General features: G+C 40.2%; 1 protein-coding gene across 2 annotated transcripts in view; it reads right to left on the bottom strand.

Moving 5' to 3' along the window:
• The window catches only part of lats2 (large tumor suppressor kinase 2), a 77,906-nt gene extending 61,010 nt beyond the window's left edge, over positions 1 to 16,896 (bottom strand). Inside the window, exons 1-3 of one of the 2 annotated variants that reach the window (XM_069891369.1) lie at positions 16,742 to 16,896; positions 16,121 to 16,328; positions 6,863 to 7,364 (exon numbers count right to left, since the gene is read on the bottom strand). In XM_069891369.1, coding sequence (XP_069747470.1) covers positions 6,863 to 7,201 — 339 coding nt within the window. In that variant the 5' untranslated portion in view covers positions 7,202 to 7,364; positions 16,121 to 16,328; positions 16,742 to 16,896. Of the gene's footprint in view, positions 1 to 3,032; positions 3,115 to 6,862; positions 7,365 to 16,120; positions 16,329 to 16,741 lie in introns of those variants that run through there. The other variant, XM_069891370.1, reaches the window with a different exon arrangement.
• Positions 16,897 to 21,145: the final 4,249 nt, after the last annotated feature.

Genomic DNA, 21,145 nt, shown 5'->3' on the forward strand with positions numbered 1-21,145 from the left:
ATATATATATATATATAGATCGTGGTCATTTTTACTCTCATTACATGTCTTCATCTCTCTGTTTTGTAGTTGTTCTGCAAATTTTCGTGCTTCCTCCGGATCCGAGAATAGTCTGTTTTGTTGCCCTGGAATAACTATTTTAAGTACCGCTGGGTACCTTAACATAAATTTATATCCTTTTTTCCATAGGATCGTTTTTGCTGTATTGAACTCCTTCCTCTTCTTCAGGAGTTCAAAACTTATGTCTAGATAGAAAATTTTTTTTTGACCTTTGTATTCCAGTGGCTTTTTGTCTTCTCTTATTTTCTTCATTGCTTTCTCCAATATATTTTCTCTTGTTGTATATCTTAAGAATTTTACTAAAATGGATCTTGATTTTTGCTGCGGCTGTGGTTTCGGGGCTAGTGTTCTATGAGCCCTCTCTATTTCCATTTCTTCCTGTAATTCTGGTCTTCCTAGGACCCTGGGGATCCAATCTTTTATAAATTCTCTCATATTCTTGCCTTCTTCATCTTCCTTAAGGCCCACTATCTTTATATTATTTCTTCTATTATAGTTTTCCATTATATCTATCTTCTGAGCTCACAGCTCTTGTGCCTCTTTAACTTTTTTATTAGATTCTTCTAATTTCTCTTTTAAGTCTTCTACTTCCATTTCTACGATTATTTCTCGTTCTTCCACATTGTCCACTCTTTTTCCTATCTCTGATATGACCATCTCTATTTTATTCATTTTTTTCTTCTGCACTCTTAATTCTTCTTTTTATTTCATTAAATTCTTGTAATTGCCATTCTTTTACTGATTCCATATATTCTTTAAAAAAAAATATATCCATTGTCCTGCCTTTCCCTTCTTCCATTTCTCTATGTTCTTCTTCTTCCTCTGGGTTGGCCATCTGTTGTTTCCTTGTTTTCTTTTTGCTCTCTTCTTTCTTGTTCTCGTTGTTTTCTGTGTTTTCTTCCTGTTGCTGTGTTGCAGCTTTCACTCTCAGCTGTGGAGATCGACTCCTCAGCTGCTCCCCCCTCATGTCGGTGTGTTTTTTTTCAATGCGCATGCGTGGTTGCGCACTTTTACTCAGCTCCGCGAGCCATTTTTGTAGTCCCGAGCTCGGGACTTCCACCGACCTTAGGGAGCGGCTTCTCTCTCCGCGGCGGGCCTCCTCAGACAGGTAAGGCCTTCACCTTCTTCTTCCGACGTTCTTTCTTCTTCTCTTCTTCCCATTGCTTTCGACTTTTCTCTCTCCGCTGCCATTTTCTTCTCACCTTTACTTTTACTTTGTTTTAATTTTTATTCTTGTACCTTTGTGTTTTGTGCGTTTTTTTTCAACTTTTCCGGAGAGGGCTGGAATTCCCTAACCGGCCACTACTCCATCACGTGATTCCTCGGTCCAGGCATCTCTAGAATTGCTTTCACCTTGCTCTTGTCTAGCTCCACACCTGCCTCCGACAGTTTATCTCCCAGAAAGGTGACTTCCTTCACATCAAACTGACATTTTTCTCCATTTAACTTACATCCATACTTCTGGATGCATTGTAGCACTTTGATGAGCCTTTTGTTGTGTTGCTCCTGTGTGGATCCCCATAGGATCATGTCATCCATGTACACACATACCCAATTTATGTCTTTTATGATGTGCTCCCTTGTCCTGTGAAACACTTTCAGAGCTGAGAAAATTCCAAAAGGCATCCTCAGACAGGGGTATCAGTCGAATGGTGTATTAAATGTACAGTATTTTGTGCTATCTTCATGCAGTTTTAATTGCCAGAAGCCCTGGGATGCATCCAATTTGGTGAAAAACTTTGTACCCACAATCTCCCTTGTAATTTCATTCCTGGTTGGAATCTGATAATATTTCCTCTTTATAATGGCATTCAAGGTTTTGGGTCCATGAACACTGTTCTTTTTGTCACACACCATTGAATTCACCCATTCTGTGGGCTCCTCCACTCTTTTTATGACCCCATATGATTTAATTCAGTCAAGTTTCTGTTTGGGCTTTTCTTTTAGTGGCACTGGAACCCACCTCAGGGCATGCATTACTGGTCTTGCCTCCCCCTTTAAATGCATCTTTTGGTAGAACACCAAACCACTTGAAGATGTCTGGAAATTGATCCAGTATTTCCTCTATGCCGTTCTGTGCTTTGGCGCTGTTGTCTAGGCCTAAATTTTCATATGCTTTGTCACCAAGCAGAGAGTCATGTCCATTTGGGACTACTGCAAACATGAGGTGGTGGTCTTTATCTTTAACTTTTACCTTGATTCGACATGTGCCTTTTGAGTAAATACTCTATTCATTGTAGGCCTTGAGCTGAACAGTATCTGGATGAATGTATGGCTCATCTTCATTGCCCTAATGTTGCGCTCACAGATCAATTTAGCCTTTGCCCCCGTGTCCAGCTTGAAAGGAATATCTGCTCCATTTGCACACAATGGCACTGTCCACTTGTCCTCCTCAACTCTGTTCATGCTTGGCTGTTCATTGCCTGTTGGTTTGAAACGTTCCTGGGCAACCAGGCCTATGAAGAATGCATCACTGAGGGCAGTTTCTTCTATAGTATGCACACTTTCACTTCGGTTTTGTTTCCCTTTGGAAAAACATTGCTTTGCATAACAATTTTGCCCTTTGCACTTTTACAGACTTTTCCATAGGCTGGGCATTGTTTTGGTGCATGTTGCGTGTCACATTGTTTACAAATATGAATGTCTCTCCACCTCTCTGTTGTTTCCTATATCTCCTTCTCTGTTTAAGTGCGTGGCCAGATATTGTGGCTATGCCTTCATTTTCACCAGCCCTTGTACTCTCACCGACCTTATTCTCGTGCTGCAGAGCTAATTCACTGGCATTGTACATCTTCACAGCTGTCTCTCACAGCAACTTCTCTCTCACTTTCTTGTCAATAATTCTGAACACAATTTGATCACAGATCATTGAATCTTGTAACAATCCAAAATTGAATTTTCTTGCTTTCAATTCTGTTTTAAAAGTATCAAAACTCCCTGCCTGCAGCTGTATATGCGAGCAAAACACGTACCTTTCGAACGTTTCATTTTCCTTTGGTGAGTAGTGTTCATCAAACATCTCGATAACCTTGTCAAATTTCCCCTGGCCATCTGCCTTGGCAAAAACAAATGTGTTAAAAGTCTCTAGTGCTTGAGGTTCCGCCACGGTAAGTAGCAGTGCAATCTTCTGTGCATCCAGTTTGCTATCGAGTCCAGTGGCTTGCAGATACAAATGAATCGGTTTAAACAAGTGCCACTCATGGTTGACATTCCCAGTACAATTCACAGCAGCAGGAGGCTTCACACTTTCTATGTCTCCTGCTGATACTGACTCCTGGTACCATGTGATGTTTCTTTTATTGGAATAAAGAAACTTGGGTTCTTTTGCATTAATTATATTTTGTTAACAAATCACGACCTCGTGGGGCACCCATTTTGCATCTAACTGGAGGTGGAACATTTGTCTCTGACTCCCTCTAATGGACAGGAGGATCACCAACTCCCAATCACCACAATTATGAATTTTTTAATGTTATTTTTTCTATCCAAAACCTTAATAACTTTTGTTATTCCTTCCTGATCTTTAAAAGAACAGAAAGAAAATTGCTGTGCAAACAATATGGACTCACTTTAGAGTCTGAGCAGAAATGAATATAGAGGAACATTTTACAAAAATTACTGCAATGGTAACACTTGGTTCAAAATCCAATGGAACATAGTACTTCAGCTATTGATACAGAGAGATACATATTCAAGTTCAATTATCATTTGATTGTATCATTACAATCTGGCAAAACAGTGCAAGCAAACATAGACAAATTATACATATTTGCAGAACCTATACACAGGTGATCCCTGACATATATCTGAGTTCCGTTCTGACCAATTGGTCAGATTGTGAAATGGACACAAGTTACTTTGGGCCTGCATTCACCACCCCAACCTCAAACACCAGCCCATCACTGCCTTAATGTCCCGAATATAGAGCACGTTCAGCAGCAGCAATATCTCAGCGTCCTCCCGGCCCGTGGCCACCACTATGTTGGTCCATCAAAATAAAAATCCCGTAGATCCCCAGGACTTGATGCATAATTTTTATACTTACGTAGTTTTTCTTTAATTAAAAAAAAATTTATACAGGATTTTTTTTCCTGGTCGTATGTATGGATGGACATAAGTAGGGGAACGACCTGTACACGTTTAAATAAATATTATTAATGAAGAGTAGAGCCATTCAACAGTCATTCAGCATTCTTGCTGCTCGTGGGAAGAAGCTGTTACTCAGCCTGGTAGTTCTGGCTCGAATACCTTTTCCCCAATGGGACTAGCTGGAAGATTCTGTGTGTGGGGTGGTAGGGTCCTCACAGAATTTACAAGCCCTCTTTAAACAACATTATTGGTAAATTACATCCATGTGGGCCGGGGGGGGGGGTGGGGGGGAAAGGGAGACCCAGTGACCCTCTCTGCCCCTTTATGGTCCTGTGGACCATCTTCAGAACCGATGACCATCAGCAAACATTTCATACTGAGATGCTATTGAAACCAAGGTAGAAGAGTTTTCAGGTTGGCATGTTTGAAGTTGCCTGTTACAATCATGCAACCATTGAGGAGGGATGTCTGGGCTTCACAGATGGCACCATAAACATCCATCATTGCTTCACTCTCATTTTCTGAAGGCAGATCGTAACTGCAGTAATCAGCGTGCCCATGAATTCCCTGGGCAGGTAGAAGGGTCTGAATTTCACTATCAGGTACTTTCTGTTGAGCAGAAGGTCTTTACAATAGATACACATATACTGTATATCTTTTATATTACATACTCATAATATTGATAGACTATTTTTCATTCTAATATTAATTGATGGTGATTTATTTTCTTTACATTTTATTTAATTTTTAAGATTACTTATGTTTCAGGTTTTTTTTTTACATTCTGATTCTTTAAACCTTACAAAAAATGCATAGATAAAGCTCTTTTCAATAAGAAAAACAAAACAAATCAATGGAAAGATGCTGGATTTATGAAGCAGGAAACATCGCCAGTTTAAATACTAAATCTATTGTGAACCAAAATCTGGAATGCAATCTATGAAAAAAATATTGTAAAACTGATAACACAGAAAGGATTCCAGAATCCATGACTGACTCGATGATTAAAAACTTTGAATTCTACACATCTCTACAAACATCAACTAAGAACAAAAGAACTGATCGACTACATGAGAGAATATGCATCGTCATGGTCCCAGGCAAGCACAGATTTTTGCAATCAAATGATCAGAACACCAACACTATAATGAAAGTGATGACAGACAACATCCTGCTTAATTACGTTATCCAACTAGATGTTATTTAGCAAAACACACCACACACCTAGGTCTCTAAAACTTAAGCAGAAAATGCATCATTTAAAATTACCTCAAGTCACACAGATCAGAAATATCCCAAGGTTTATTCCAATAAATACTGAATTAGTTTCTCAGCAGATATTCTCTAGCTAACCTTGTTCTTTCAACATTACGAATAAGAACATAAAATCAGTGCAAGCTTCAGTCCTGTGACTGGTGTGAAGATATAATCACGAAAGGAAAATAAAATTATCTGCTTTAAAACTATTCCAAAATCCTGACAGTTTATCATTTGGTTCACTGGGTGCCGATACCCAAACTCTCTTTCACACATCAGGACCCTGGTTTCTGAGCTCCCTGGAGGTTCACCTGGTTCAGTTTCCTACACTTCACTAGAAATTCACCTGGTTCAGTTTCCTACACTTCACTAGAAATTTACCAGGACCTTGTTTCTCCTCAAACTAATCAGACTCACAGGAACATTTAATGTTGTACTGAAAAACATCTCAATAATAGCACCATAGAACTGAGCAATAACAGTGTTACTGGCAAGGCAAACATTCACTGTCCATCCCAATTTGCTTTTAAATGGGAGCAAGACACCAGCTTAAACTCCTGCAGACTTCTAGTGAAAGCATTCTCAGAGTGCTATTGTACAAGGAGTTCCAGGATAAAGACCCAATCTTTCCAAGTCAACGTGGCATACAATTTGAAATTGAATCTGTATATTCAGTGTGCCCAGATTGGAGAGGTCCATTGAAGTAGCTTAGCCAATGAACAGTAGACCATGTTATATACAACGTGGACTGAAGTCTGTGCACACCAGAAGTGGAGGAAATGACCATTTGTGGTAGGAAATTGTTTATTGATCACTTGGGCAGTTTTGCCCCAATGGTAAAAGAATCGGAAATATATAATACAAAACATACCCTTCAGCTCACCAGATTCATGGCAAACATCAGCAGCATATTTACACTAATCTCATTTTAAAAAAATTCTCTCTACATTCTTATCAGTTTTCCCCTCATGCACCAGGGACAATTTACAGTGGCCAATTAATCCACCAACCTGCACACCTCTAGGACACAAGAGAAAGCCAAAGCACTCAGAAACCCACACAGTCAGAGAGAGTGTGCTCAAACTGCCATAGACAGCATCCAAAGCCAGGAATGTATCCTTGGTCCTGGTCCTATGAGACCATGCCTCTACCAGCTGCGCCACTGCAACTTTTGCTCCTCATTTATTTCTTGGCTGTCAACAATAAAAATGGATAAAAAATAATTCTCTAATATTTCAGCCATTTCTTCACCAAGTCTCCTAACCTCAATCATTTACTTTTGTCGTAGCCTTCTTTTGTGAATCTAGTTGTGGAAAGCTTTATAACCTTTTCATTACATTTCAAATCTGGATATTTGAGACCAATACATTTTTTTTAAAAATTCCTATAGAACTGAAAAGGATAGCATCTTATGAAATAACAACACATGGCATAAAATAATATCTGTAAGGTATACCTGTTCACATCCAGCATTCACCAATTCTTGAAGCATCTGCCTGTTTACTTCAACAGTGACAGGTGAACCAGACTCATTTGCGAACGGCATCAGGGAGTTTCTGATTTCTCTGAGAGCTTTCTGATAAGGACCAAACTTTGGGACAGGTCGCATCTGCTGCTGTCTGGTAGCATCTTTTCCAACAGAGGCTTTTGGATCAAGCTGGGTTTCACTGTTAGAGCCAACATTCAAAGACTGACTTGAAGATTTACAAGGCTGCTTCAACCCCTCCCGAATTTCCTGTAATCTTTGGCGGCCATTTCCAACATATGAAGTGGCTGGAAATGTCTTTGGCCTCATAACGGAAACAGCTTTTGCTTTTCATCAATGAACTCTATTGGTTTTTGAAGCAGATTTTCAGTAAATTGTATTAGTTTACTATGATCAAAGTATTTAGACTTTTTCTATAGACATTCACTCGTAGTCCTCAAATTCTTTTCGTCATTCTCCTGGGCATCCTTATCTGAAATATAGAAGAGGACATAATAAGATTTTGATAATAAAAATGCAAATGTTCTAATGAATCATTTAAGTTTATTCACAATATTTCACCTTTCTCTTTATCACATGTCTGCAAGCACGTGCATGAATGTTGTAAGGATTAGAAAAGGTAGACTGCAAAATCTCATGTTCCAAGTTATTTCCAAATAAACTAAATTCAAGACTACCAAAAGCATCATGAACTCAGATATCCAAGTAGCCATTTATCCTATTATTAAGAAAGCACCACTTACCCTGATCTATTATTTCCTCTTTCTTTCCTATTCTCTTACAAGTTCCAAACACTAGTTGAAAAAAAAAGGTTCAAGTCCCAGGGGTTGCTTTATTAAGAATGGAGCCAGCAATGAGACAGGCCACGTAACCATGGAGGACATCACAGCCAAGCTTTACCTTGTCCTTGCCAAGTGAGCAAAGAGTACAAATTTTCAGCGGAATTATTTTGGTTGGCAATGAGAAGAATTCTTGCTAATTTTATTTTAATCGTCTTCCCAAGCCTTTATTTCTGAGGAAAACAAAATTATTCAGATAGCAGCTTTGGATACTTATGAATTCTAACCCTTCCCGGCATCAATACAAATTAATTTTGTTTTGACATTTTCCCCATTTGTCTTGCAGATTAGGTCCACTCTAGTGAGAAGTTTGCAGCAAAGATCAAGAAGAGTGTTGGGACAATAACATGGCCTTTGCAAGTCCCTATTCTGCACAATGGGTCTGTGGTCGATATGCTGATTAGTCTTGACGTGCATGTCATCGTGCAGCAGGCATAGAATGGAGATAAATTTCTGAGAGCACCCAAATTTTAGAAGGAATCTGCACAACACACTTATGTTGGACGTCAAAAAGCTATATTTAATGGCTCATGACGCCTGCAGCATTTTTTGGAAATGTCACAAGGTGAAGATCATGTCCATTCTACTCCTTCATAGACAGAATTCAAACTCTAACTTAAGGATCAACTATTCAGCCTCAGAGGAAGCAGTTAAAGATGACAAATGTAATGACAGTCATAATGGAGAACAGAATCAGATTTCTCTTCTTTCTTGAAGAGGGTTATGACTATGGCATTTCATTGGATCCAGGTGCATTTTCCACTTCTTAGATCACCAAGACACAAGAGAAACTTGTCCGTGAACTACTCTTTGCAGACGATGCCGCTTTAGTTGCCCATTCAGAGCCAGCTCTTCAGCGCTTGACGTCCTGTTTTGCGGAAACTGCCAAAACGTTTGGCCGGGAAGTTAGCCTGAAGAAAACAGAGGTCCTCCATCAGCCAGCTCCCCACCATGACTACCAGCCCCCCCACATCTCCATCGGGCACACAAAACTCAAAACGGTCAACCAGTTTACCTATCTCGGCTGCACCATTTCATCGGATGCAAGGATCGACAATGAGATAGACAACAGACTCGCCAAGGCAAATAGCGCCTTTGGAAGACTACACAAAAGAGTCTGGAAAAACAACCAACTGAAAAACCTCACAAAGATAAGCGTATACAGAGCCGTTGTCATACCCACACTCCTGTTCGGCTCCGAATCATGGGTCCTCTACCGGCACCACTTACGGCTCCTAGAACGCTTCCACCAGCGTTGTCTCCGCTCCATCCTCAACATTCATTGGAGCGCCTTCATCCCTAACATCGAAGTACTCGAGATGGCAGAGGCTGACAGCATCAAGTCCACGATGCTGAAGATCCAGCTGCGCTGGGTGGGTCACGTCTCCAGAATGGAGGACTATCGCCTTCCCAAGATCGTGTTATATGGCGAGCTCTCCACTGGCCACCGTGACAGAGGTGCACCAAAGAAGAGGTACAAGGACTGCCTAAAGGAATCTCTTGGTGCCTGCCACATTGACCACCGCCAGTGGGCTGATATCGCCTCAAACCGTGCATCTTGGCGCCTCACAGTTCAGCGGGCAGCAACCTCCTTTGAAGAAGACTGCAGAGCCCACCTCACTGACAAAAGACAAAGGAGGAAAAACCCAACACCCAACCCCAACCAACCAATTTTCCCCTGCAACCGCTACAACCGTGTCTGCCTGTCCCGCATCGGACTTGTCAGCCACAAACGAGCCTGCAGCTGACCTGGACATTTACCCCCTCCATAAATCTTCGTCCGCGAAGCCAAGCCAAAGAAAGAAGAAGATCTAGGAGATGACATTTTGGTTTTATTTAGAATTACTGCATCCACAGGGTCTGTGCCCAAGATGGCGGCACCTATAATTGGCAGCACCCACGAGAGGTTGTAGACTCTGAGTAAATAGAGGACTGGCGCAGGGCACCAGAAAAGGAGGAGACCCCACCCCCCGAAGCAGCAGCAGAGGAGACAATCCAGTAAGGGGCTCTGAGGCTGAAGAACACACAGGTGGTAGGCTGTTAGCAACTACAGTTGAGGGATTTACATAGGCTGTTGACTGCTGGAGACTGGCTCAAGACTGGCTGAAGGGGTACCAGGTACTGGAACATGGATTTTAGAGGCTGTCACAGGGTTCCTGATTGTGTCAGAGGCTCAGATCTGGAGCTCTGGTTGTAGATAATTTAGACTGGTCTCTGTGTGGCTGCAGGAACGCTGGAGGAAAATCCATAGACACACGGTGACTCTCGGGGGACTCGCTTTTGCTCCTTTTTCTCTAACTGTAAGAGGCACTTCAGGCAATTTCTGCCAATGGTGAATCTTGTTGGTCTTACGGCAGACGAAAACAAATTTTGTGTAATATTTCACTGTCTTTATTACATGACAATAAATTGAATCTTGAATTCATGCCAGATGTTCCTCCCACCATACTTTAAGAACTCCAACTGGGATACCAACTACTCCAGAAGGTCTGGTGCATAACTTTGTACCAATAATACATTTGACCACCTTTTGAGCTGAGTAAGTAGTAGTAGAAAAGAAGCAGACAGTATGCTGGGAAATGAAGCTAGGTTAACCAATTTAATTTCAAAATCTCAGCTAAGTAGTGGATGGTTGGGCCTTAGATGCTCTTGTCAACACTGGAGTATCATGCACAAAGTTGTGAGCAAGTTACTGGATCTCTTGCACTCTCCCCAGCAACCATTTGTTGTTCAAAGATCAGACATTTTTCTTCAAACTCAGCCCTCCATTTGTAATTTTTTTGGTGATACATTTTAGAACTTCATGGAAGTATTATATTGATACCAATACAAATGTTTGACAACCTTGTCTATCCTGCACAGTTTCCTATGGAACTTCTTTTATTTACTTATAGGTGGGCTAGAGTAGTGGTTGATTTCTCTATGAATTCATCAATGTATGGTATTTTGTCACTTGAGCATATTATATAGTAAAATATTTGTACTGAAAGACAGGCAAAAAGAACATTCTCTTCAAATATTTGAAATTTAGAAATAAATTTGCATTTCCCTCATTTAATCTGTTTGCCTGAAAATACAAAGATGAACAATAATTTCCACATTCCAAGCAGGTTAATCACTGACAAAGTAGATGCACACACAGAGTTAAGGTGGTTTGCTCTCTGAAGTACACCTACATCTCCTATTCTCCAGATTTTGTTGCCCTCTCGGCCAATCACACGTTTACATATTGAATTGAGGGGGTCTTGAAAGTTAGCTTTTCATCTTACTGGGATCATGATATACTCAACGCTAAGTTGGTATCCTGTATCTATATTGTAATTTATTGATTAACCAACATGTCATATTGGTTGCTGAATTCTAAAATATTTCTTCTTCAAGTTACAGCACTGCTATGATGCCTTGCATTCTCTTTCAGAGAACAAGCCAAATCTATTTCAAACTATGCCAGTATTTAAAAGGGGAAAAAACAGAAAACTCCCCCACATTTAGAGTGCTAGATGTACTGTAATTAACCATCAGGGACGATATTTCCTTTCTCTGAAGTGGGGGAATAAAGAAACTGTAATTAGAAGTGCCATATTTCACCATCAGAAAAAACAAAACATTAATTTTTTTTATCCTTTGGATTGGAATAATAACAGCATCCATAAAACCCTCTGAACCAAATTGCAAAAAGACATCAATGCATCGTGCAATGAAGAGGTAAGTGGGAGTGGGAAGAGAAAGGAATGGCTAGTGTTGTAGAATTATAACTTAATAAATGAAACATTACACAACAACCTTGGAATCTGTGGAGAGAAAGTACTGTATAAGAAAATGAGAACCACTAAATTAAGTGCCTCATTCAAATAAATTAGTCAGCTTTCACTTATCTTTGGGTTTGTTAAGTGATCTTCGAATTCTAACTAACTGCACCTTTGTTTAGTTTAGAATAAAGATATTTGTGCACTATTTTGAGATAAGTACTTTGCAGAAAAATGCAAACTGTGCATTTTATAACAAGCTCAGGCAAGTTATTGCCATATTCTTTTCTTTTATCCATGAATGAATCAGTTTAGTCAGTAATGTCAATTAAATGGGAGGTGACTTAACTTGCAATAATTTGAACAAGAAAATGAACAAATTTGTTGGACTGCACTTAATAGAGCATTTACATTTCACAAGCATAACAGCTTGCTAATTGTTTTCAGACATTGATGTATGTTTTGCAGTGGGACTCCATCGGAGGTTAACACCAGTTTTAATGCAGCTACAATAACATAAACAGTTATCCCTTTACAATTTCATGGTGATAAAAATAGGCAACTTGTGTAAAATTATCACTTTTAATTTCTATCAATATTCAACCTCATATTAGCTAATCCAATCACTTTTGAACCATTTCCTCTTGAATTCATACTTGCACAACTAATATGTTTAGAGAAAGGCTCAGGTCCAAAGTGAAGGCAATATATTTTTACCTCCTATGGCTGCCAAATTGCTCCAGCATTACTGTCTTTTACCTCAGAGGGCATGTCGTCTTTTATGTTTCACTCCAACTAATATCCTTGAAGCCCAAATCGAACAGAAACATGAATATCAATCCAGCTGCTATATCTTCCAATCCATTTTCCACAAATTTTCCACCAGATTTTCCTTACAAGTTTTGTGACAATTACATGAAATGCAACCAACTGGAGACATTTTATGACCCCTTTCACTAAGCAATGAAACTGGGGCTCTTTGCTGAAGGGAATCAAGTTTAAGTGCAAATGCCAGATCAGCCACATCTTATTGAATGGCAGAGCAGGCTCAATTGGGTAGATGGCCGACTCCTGTTCCTATTTCCTGCCTTCAGGAGCACTTATGATTGACAGATATATCCATATTGCCAAGCAATAACTCCACATTTGTTGAGTTTAGTATTGTTAGATTCTCACCCTTGCTTTCCAAGAAGACAAATCTTTGTAAAATATTTTCTATATCTCTTTTTCTGAAAGGGAATTAACTGCTCACAGAAAAATAAAATTGCCATTATAAAGTAAGTAATTCAATAGAGAGAACAAAAAACAATCAAGACCCATAACATGACAGTTCTCAAATCTACAATTTAAATATCTATATTCCAGGAATCCAGTGATGAAATATTTATCAGCATTTACATTAAAAGAAACACAAATATTTTGAAACCAATATAATTAAATTTAAATGCATTAGATCCAAGAATGAAAATTTCAGTTAACATTTTGATTTTCAAACATAATGATGCATTTTAGAGTTAATTAAAATGGCTCCTTTTTTTGAAAATTTTGAAAGCATTTAACATGCCCCTTCTAATATTTTATCATTTAAATATCACTGAAATTTGATCATTGTAGTTTAACGAAGCAAAAAAAAACATTCCATGCATACTTTCTACCATAATCAGAGAAGTCCACCAATGTAGGGAAATGAAAAAGAGACAATTACTCTTAAGTTGAAATCTAAGTGATAGTCAATGTCTACAAAACAAATTCACAAGCTTTCTCAGAACAAAATAACTGCTAGCAATGATGGTGTGTTCTTTTAAATTTTAATACTTCTAATCAAAATGGCATTCAGTGAGGTTTGCATTACACTGAGTGTATACACTGGGACAAGTCATGTTTTTTTTCCCCCAAACTAATACTTTGATTGGCAGAAATATACAGCCATTTTCAATCCTTTTTTTTTTACTTCTCTCCCTCTCTCTACTTTGGGCTCTGCTCAAAGTTTATGTTGAAGTTTCTTCAGTACTTCTCTCCGACTCACCATATAAAAAACAAAAATGTTTTATGTTATAAAAGGTGAAAATAAAACAAATCTTCTACTTAAATGTGCTGTGGTCCCCATGGGGGCTGTCGGACCCTGTTGACAATGGCTGCTCTAAATGATCACTCTTTTAGATTATAACTGGCTTGTGGATTGTGATGAAAAACAATTGTACAACATACATTGAGCAGTTTTCAAGGCTACAATATGTTATTTTTCATGGTGTATTTGATACATAATGTTAAAAGGGTTAAACTGTGGCACTTAACCAATGTGGGAACAAGAAATAACAGCAGTTCTAGGGTGTTCACTCCTTCAAACCTACTCCTGCATTCAGTTAGGCTACGGATGACCCTTCCTCTCAACCATACCTTGTGGCACCACCCTTGTGCTCAATTCCCTTCCATTCAAAACTACCAATCCCTGCCTTTGAACACTAGTTGGTTGCACCACCAACAACCTTGAATTCAATGTCACCAAAACTAAGGAAGATGACTGTTGACTTCAGGAAGGGAAAGCTAGAGGTTTACAATCCAGTAATCACTGGGAGAGGGGAAAAAATGAGAGGTGGAGAGGGTGAGCAAATTTAAAATTTTGTGTCATTATTTCGGACAATCTTTCCTGGATCCAACACACTAATGGTATCGTGAAGAAAGCTCGTCAGCATCTCTACTTCTTCAGGGGTTTGCGGAAGTTTGGTATGACACTAGAAACCCTGGCAAATTTCTAGAGATGTGTGCTGATCAGCTGCATCATGGACTGGAAAGGGAACACCTAAGCATAAAGCTCTCCCCAAAAAAGCAGTGGACACATCCCAGAACATCACAGGCAAAACCCTCCCCACTATTGAGAACATTTCCAGGGAACAGTGCTGTCAGAGGGCAGCAGCAATTATCAAGGATCCACACCACCCAGAAAATGCTGTTCTCACTGCTGCCATCAGGAAAGAGGCATAGGTGCCACAAGACTCACTACCAGGTTCAGGAACAGCTGTTAACCCTCCACCCTCAAATTCCTCAGCAACAAACTCAATCAGGGACTTTTTTTTTCCCTGTATTGAACAATTTATATTCATTATCTGTTTACAGTTCTTTATATGTATAGGCTGTGTGCATTTTTTTTGCTCTGACAATAAGTGATAATTCTTCCTAGGCTGCAGAAAAAAAGAATCTCAGGGTTGTATGGGATGTCATGTATGTACTCTGAATCAGAATACCAAAGAATCAAGAAAATATTCTCCAGTGATTACTGGTATTCCTTCAACAGAATATATTATACCTTGATGATAATGCCATCTCCTCTGAACGAAGGAGATCAAACACAGACCGAATTTCTGTTTTGTTGAACAACTCCATTCTTCCCTAATGTACTCCCAAACCTCTGGCCCTATCATTTTAATTATCCCAACCCTCTTCCAGTTTCACACAAAATTCAAATGAAGCTCAATATAAACTTGAGAAACAGTTCCTCACCTTTAAACAAGACATTACAACCTTCTAGGCCTAAAGAGTTCAATAAGTTTAAATAATATTACTATGTACTCTCATTTACATCTTCTTATAAAACCATTTTTGCTCCTCTTTTGCCATTAAATCTCTCAAAACTCCATCCGACATGCAAATGTTCTTTTTTGTTGCCTCTATGCCATCTTAAAATATATTACACCCTGAATTTTTAACCACTTCTCAACAGCTACACCCAATAATCTCTATCATTTTATCTCAGTTTTCCAGCTAGATCTGTATAATACATTTTCTACTCATTCAAGTGGCTGTTAAAAGTGTAAATAATTGAGACCAATTATTTACCAGTTAGTAGGCAGTGACCACCAGTTACAGCCGACCAGCCTATATTCTGCCTGAATGACCAATTCACTGAGTTCTAATTTGGAGCAACAACTTGGTAGGCAGCTTTCAACCTGAAGCTCCAATTTTGTTCATTTGTCTTACTTGTTTGGATCGCCATGAAATCCAACATGGACAATTTGACTTATTAAAATTAGATTCTAGTATTTTCACTACTAGTGATGTCAGGTCGACTAGCTTATTGGTTCCGGTTTTCTCCTTCTCCCATATTAAGTTGCAAATAAAAGTGATAATTAATGAAGAATCACGAAATGGCTCATTGAACGTTTATATAAACTTCTGATTAAAATTTAAACTTCCCCTTTGACTACAGTTTATCAAAACATCGGAAATATAGTTGGTAAAATTAAAGATTACACGATATACAAGTTCCCCTTCCCCCTGGTATTTTTATACCCAACTCAACATCTCGAATTACCGATGACAAGTTTCCCAAAGCATGCAAGTTTCAGAGCTGCCCAAATCGCGGCCCTGATCCAGCAGACGTCGTTGGCTGCTCGAAGCTGTCATCGGAGGGTCTTTGGCTGGCCTCAAAAACGTTCTGAAATTGTTGTCGTGTTTCAAAAGCGAACTCTCCCAACTGATGACAGAGGAACCCCCCCCCCCCCCTACTCCTCCTCCCCCAAAAATCTGGAAAATAGGTTTTCTCCGCATTGCGCCTTCAAGATTGCTGTCAAAAGGAAACGGTCTCAAATGAGGGCAGCGAGAGAAAAAAGTGACAGGACAAGGAAGAATTTAAACAAATACATTACCCATGCCATCGAAAAATGGATCTTCTGTCGTTAATTACGCCCCCAGCAGAGAAATGCAATTTGGAGTGGCCACAGCGTTTTCTTTTCTCTTCCTTTTTTTGCACAAAGTGATGTGGATCAGAGATAATGGGACGCACCTCGGCCCGAGAAACCGCATTCCATAGCAGGGAGAAAGTCCGTTTCAATCTGCCAGCGACACCATGTTGCGCTGTGGGAAGAGGAAAATAAAGACATCATGTCACCATTCAAAGTTACTGTAAAGTCGGACAAAGTTACTGTAAAGTTGGACAAAGTTACTGTAAAGTTGGACAAAGTTACTGTAAAGTCGGTCAAAGTTCTGTAAAGTTGGACAAAGTTACTGTAAAGTCGGACAAAGTTACTGTTAAGTCGGACAAAGTTACTGTTAAGTCGGACAGATGTGGCTACTCCTCGGCAATCAAATGATGAGAAAGCGCCAGGTCGAACAGTGGAAAAGGTGCTCGACTCGGATTTGTTTCCCGAACACATTTGAAGAAGTTTAATCACGTAGGCCGAACAGCTCAATGTCCATGTACAAATATGATCAAATCCCCTCATCCAATTTCACCGATGAGAGCTGCTGCGATCAACGTTAACACTTACGTGATGTTGCTCTCCCGCCCCCGCTTTCAAGCTGCCTATTTCGAATTGTTTTCTCCGAAGTTTGCACTTTAAATGCGGGCGATACGAGGGTTCGTCTATTTTCTCCTCTCAGAATGTGGGCCGGAGTCCGGAACGCACCTGATTGACAGCCGCGCTCCACATTATTTTCATTCCATTCGGGTCACGTGGCTGCGCTCACGCGGAGCTGCGCCGGCAGACCAGCAGGAGGCGGGGCCCCGGCTCGAGATGCGTCACGCTTGCCTTCAAAGGCATCCAGGGGTCCAAGTTGTTCATGACTTGACCCAACGCCGTGAGTCCACCCCGCTCACCTTGACATTTCATCCTCTGGTTTATGTGGTCTTTTCTCATTTTTTTTTAAAAAAACCCCACGTTCCCGCTCTTCTCCACCTCCATTTAAAATTTGAAAATGATCAAAACTGGTGATGCGTCAAGAACTCAGGTATTTAAGAAAATTCAAAGTCACCACATTTTGGGATGGCTGAGGGACAAATTGGGACCATCTATGATCCTGCCCATGTGTAGCGACAGGGAGTTTCCCATTCGAAGGGGGAAGGTGCGCCAGTTTCGTTCGATGATGTATTCCATGCTCCAAAGTGAGAGCCCCAAGTAAGTGAGAGCTGAGGGAAAGCTGGGAGTCGGACTTGGGCACAACAGTCCATGACCTGTGTCTGGATAGCATGACAGCCGTTTTTAATGCAAGCTACAGGGTGACGCAGTACAATTTCCTGCATCAACGGTACCTCACCCCTCAAAAACTACATCAACCTAAACCAGAAAGTTCAAAAATGTGGTGTCGAACCATACAAAGGACTTAGACAGATGTGCTTTGGTTGAGCTCTTCATCAAAAATGCTTTTTCGAAGAATAAAGACTGAAGAAGCTCCGATTCAACTGGGAACTGGCAGAACCAGGTTAAACTGGTGAGTCGGGTCAAGAATTGGGCATCATCCTAGAAAAAAAAGAGAATTTGAGTAACTGATTCATAAATTTTGAAACGGTTAAGAGAGATATGATGGAGAAAATGAACAAAATTGTTGAAGACCTGATGGAGAGAATGGGTCGAGCAGAGATTGAATTGACGAAAACGCAAGAAAAATTGGAGGCTTTGGGGAAAAAAAAGGCAAAGAATGAGTGTTGGATAAACAAGGACTGCTGGACAAAATTGACCACATGGAGAATTTCAGTCAGCAGAACAATGCCTGAATTATTGGACTAAAGGAAGGAATCAAGGGAAGAAACCTGGTGAACTTTTTTCAAAAAATGGATCCCACAAGTGTTGGGAGAAGACAAATTTGGAGAAAAAATTCATATCGAGAGAGCTTACCAAACACTTGGACCCCAGTAGAGCCGGCGACCAGAGAGCAAAACCAGTTCTGGTGAGACTTTTAAGCTGTCGAAAATGGGAGATAATTTTGGGAACAGCATATGATTAAATACTGAAGAATTGAGGCCTACCTTTCCAGTTGAAACCATGGAGTCGTCGGTGGGAATCCTCAAGGCTTAGAGGATTCCTGCCTGAATAAGTATGACGCTGGCGCCGATCATACCTCTGAAAGATGGCGCCAGCTTGACGATAAGCTTGGCCGGCACTGAACCATGCACTCGTGAAGTCGGGCGCGAGGGCGGTCCAGCCGAGAGAGGGGCCCTCGAGCCCGCGATGTTGTCAGGTGGGCCGGGGACGCGCAGTGTTGCTTCGGAGGATGCACCTGCACAGTAGCTGGTCCTGCTGGGCATGAGGGTTCAGGACCTATTAGAACGGGTGTGGACTGTGGGGGGGCCCTGAGCAGCGGCGCCCCGATGAGGTTGGGGAGCCGTTGTTGGGTGTTCAGACCCGTAGCCGCACCGGAAGAGGGCCAGCAGTGCCTGAAGAAGAAGACTTACCTTCACTGGGCAGCACACAAGAACAAATGGAGGTGGAGACCAGGGAAGGTAGGCCTCAAAGGGAGGTGATGGAACCCGGAATGGAATCTATGTATGCTGTTTTGGAAAGGGATTGCCTACCAAATGGACAATATGTTTAAACAGATGTCTTGAGGATTCCTGGATGTAAAAACTAAAATGAGCACTTTGTGTGAAGATATGACAAATATGAAGCAAGATATGTCTGCAGTTAAAAGTGATGTTAATAGATGTATAAAATCAGTTGATATAGTACAAGATAATTTTTTTTAAATTGAAGCAGCTTCTTTTGAATGTAAAAATCAAGTTGAATGTAATAGGGAAAAAGTGGAAGATTTTTTTGTGGATTGGGAATTCAGAAGAAAGAATTATTGAAGAAAATTGATTCATTGGAAAATCAAAGTCGGAGGAATAATGTGAAAATAGTTGGTCTTCCAGAAGATATTGAAGGTTCTGATCCAATTAAAAAATGGATTCCTGAGATGTTGGGCAAAGAGTTTTTCCAGAAGGTTTAGAGTTAGATTGAGCACAGAGCATTAAGGAAGAAGCCGTTTCCGGGACAATCGCCACGAGCGGTTTTAATTCGTTGTTTGAAATATCAAGATAGAGAAATTGTATTATGACTGGCGGTGCAAAAGGCCTGACAAAGTCAAACTCGAATGATGACTCAAAATAATAGAGTATTTTTTAATGCAGATTTGAGTCAAGAATTATTAGGCAACATCGTAATTTAATTCAGCTAAAGAAGTATTGTGGTGGAAGGGTTATAAATTTGCTTTTCGTTACCCTGCAGTGTTAAAAGTTTTTTATGGTAATTTTCAATCTCAATTTTTCGAAAATGACCATGATGCATTAATTTTTGCCAATCCGATCTCCATTGTGGTCACTTAAGAACATTTGAAGTTGAAGAGAGATTGGGTTGGTCATGTGTTTTTTTTCTTCTTTTAATTCTAAGGCAAGGAGTGTAGCGATTTTAATTCATAAGAGTTTGCCTTTTGAATTACAATCTTTGGAGGGAGAGTTTTGATGGTGTATTGTAAAATGTTTGCTGAATCTTGGACATTGCTTAATGTTTATGCACCTAATATAGATGATGAACATTTTATTTTAGAAGCTTTTTTGTTGTTAAATCAGGCTAATGCAAATATCTTAGTTGGGGGAGACTTTAACTGTGTTTTGGACCCTTTATTGGATAGATCTCCGAAAATTATAAGGAAATCAAAGATTGGGGCTTTGATGAAAGATTTAAATTTGGTGGATATTTGGAGAAGAATTAATCCTACAGAGAAAGATTTTTCTTTTTATTCATCTCGGCATGATTCATTTCCCAGAATAGATTTTTTTTGGTATCGGCACATTTACAGGATAAAGTATTACAGGCTGAGTATAAAAGTAGGGTTTTATCAGATCATTTTTTTTCTTGTGTAAGTTTGGAAGTGGTATGTTCATCTTACAATGTTACTGAAAAACCTGGAGTTTGTTACTTTTGTTAAAGAACAGATTACTTTGTTTTTGACTGAGAATGTTAATTCTGTAGAACAGAGGTGTCAAACTCAAATTCACGGAGGGCCAAAATTAAAAACTTGGACTAAGTCGAGGGCCGAACTAAATATTTATTGAAAATTTTCAACAACATCTGCATGTTTTCTCTTCTTTCAACATATGTAATGTTAAACTTTTTCTTATTAAAATAAATGTTTAATAATAGTTTTGGATAAACTCTTTCCAGAAGCATTAACAAATGAGAAATAAAATATTCAATAAATAATATTTCTCTATAGAGGATTTGTCAAATGTTGCTAGTGTGCTGTCAAATAGTAAAATCTGAGGGCTATTGAGAATGTGGGAGAATAACATGATTCCTGAAACAATCAAATGGGTGACTGATTGTGGGCATGAACTCTAGCAGGGTTATTTGCCATGCCCTTTTTCCATTGGTACAGATATCCTTTGATTTACACACTTTTCAAGTTTTATGCCTAATGAGCTTGTATCCAGGTGCAGGACCATTTTTAACCAGGAATATATTTATCACTGTGACATGAAACTATTGGAAGATCGTTTTATCCTGAGATTAAAGTTCATAATACTTACTCAGGCCTGTGTGCGGGTGGGCGGGGTTTGCGGGCGATCGGGTTGGACAACGACAGTGCGGGGGCATCGGCTCTCGCTGCAGGGCGGCATCTTGGCGGATCAGCAGCCCCGTCACCATGAGTCGCGGGTCGGCCTGCGGCAGGGAGGGGGAGTGGGCAACGGTCCTGGCGAGGTCAGGCCCGAGGCCTCCGGTTCCGGGCGCTGGGAAGCGGCCTTGGCTTCCCCTGACACCGGCCAGGCCCCAAAACCAGAGTCCACGGTGAGACCCTGCAATGTAAACAGAGGAGGTGGGGGCGATTAGCAGGCTGAAGCCAATGCATTCTGGGATTTATAGTATTAGCCGTGCATGCGCTATACTGGCGTGGCGGCCAGCGGCCCACCTCTAATACAT

Source organism: Narcine bancroftii, chromosome 7, assembly GCF_036971445.1.
Source record: "Narcine bancroftii isolate sNarBan1 chromosome 7, sNarBan1.hap1, whole genome shotgun sequence".
NCBI lineage: Eukaryota > Metazoa > Chordata > Chondrichthyes > Torpediniformes > Narcinidae > Narcine > Narcine bancroftii.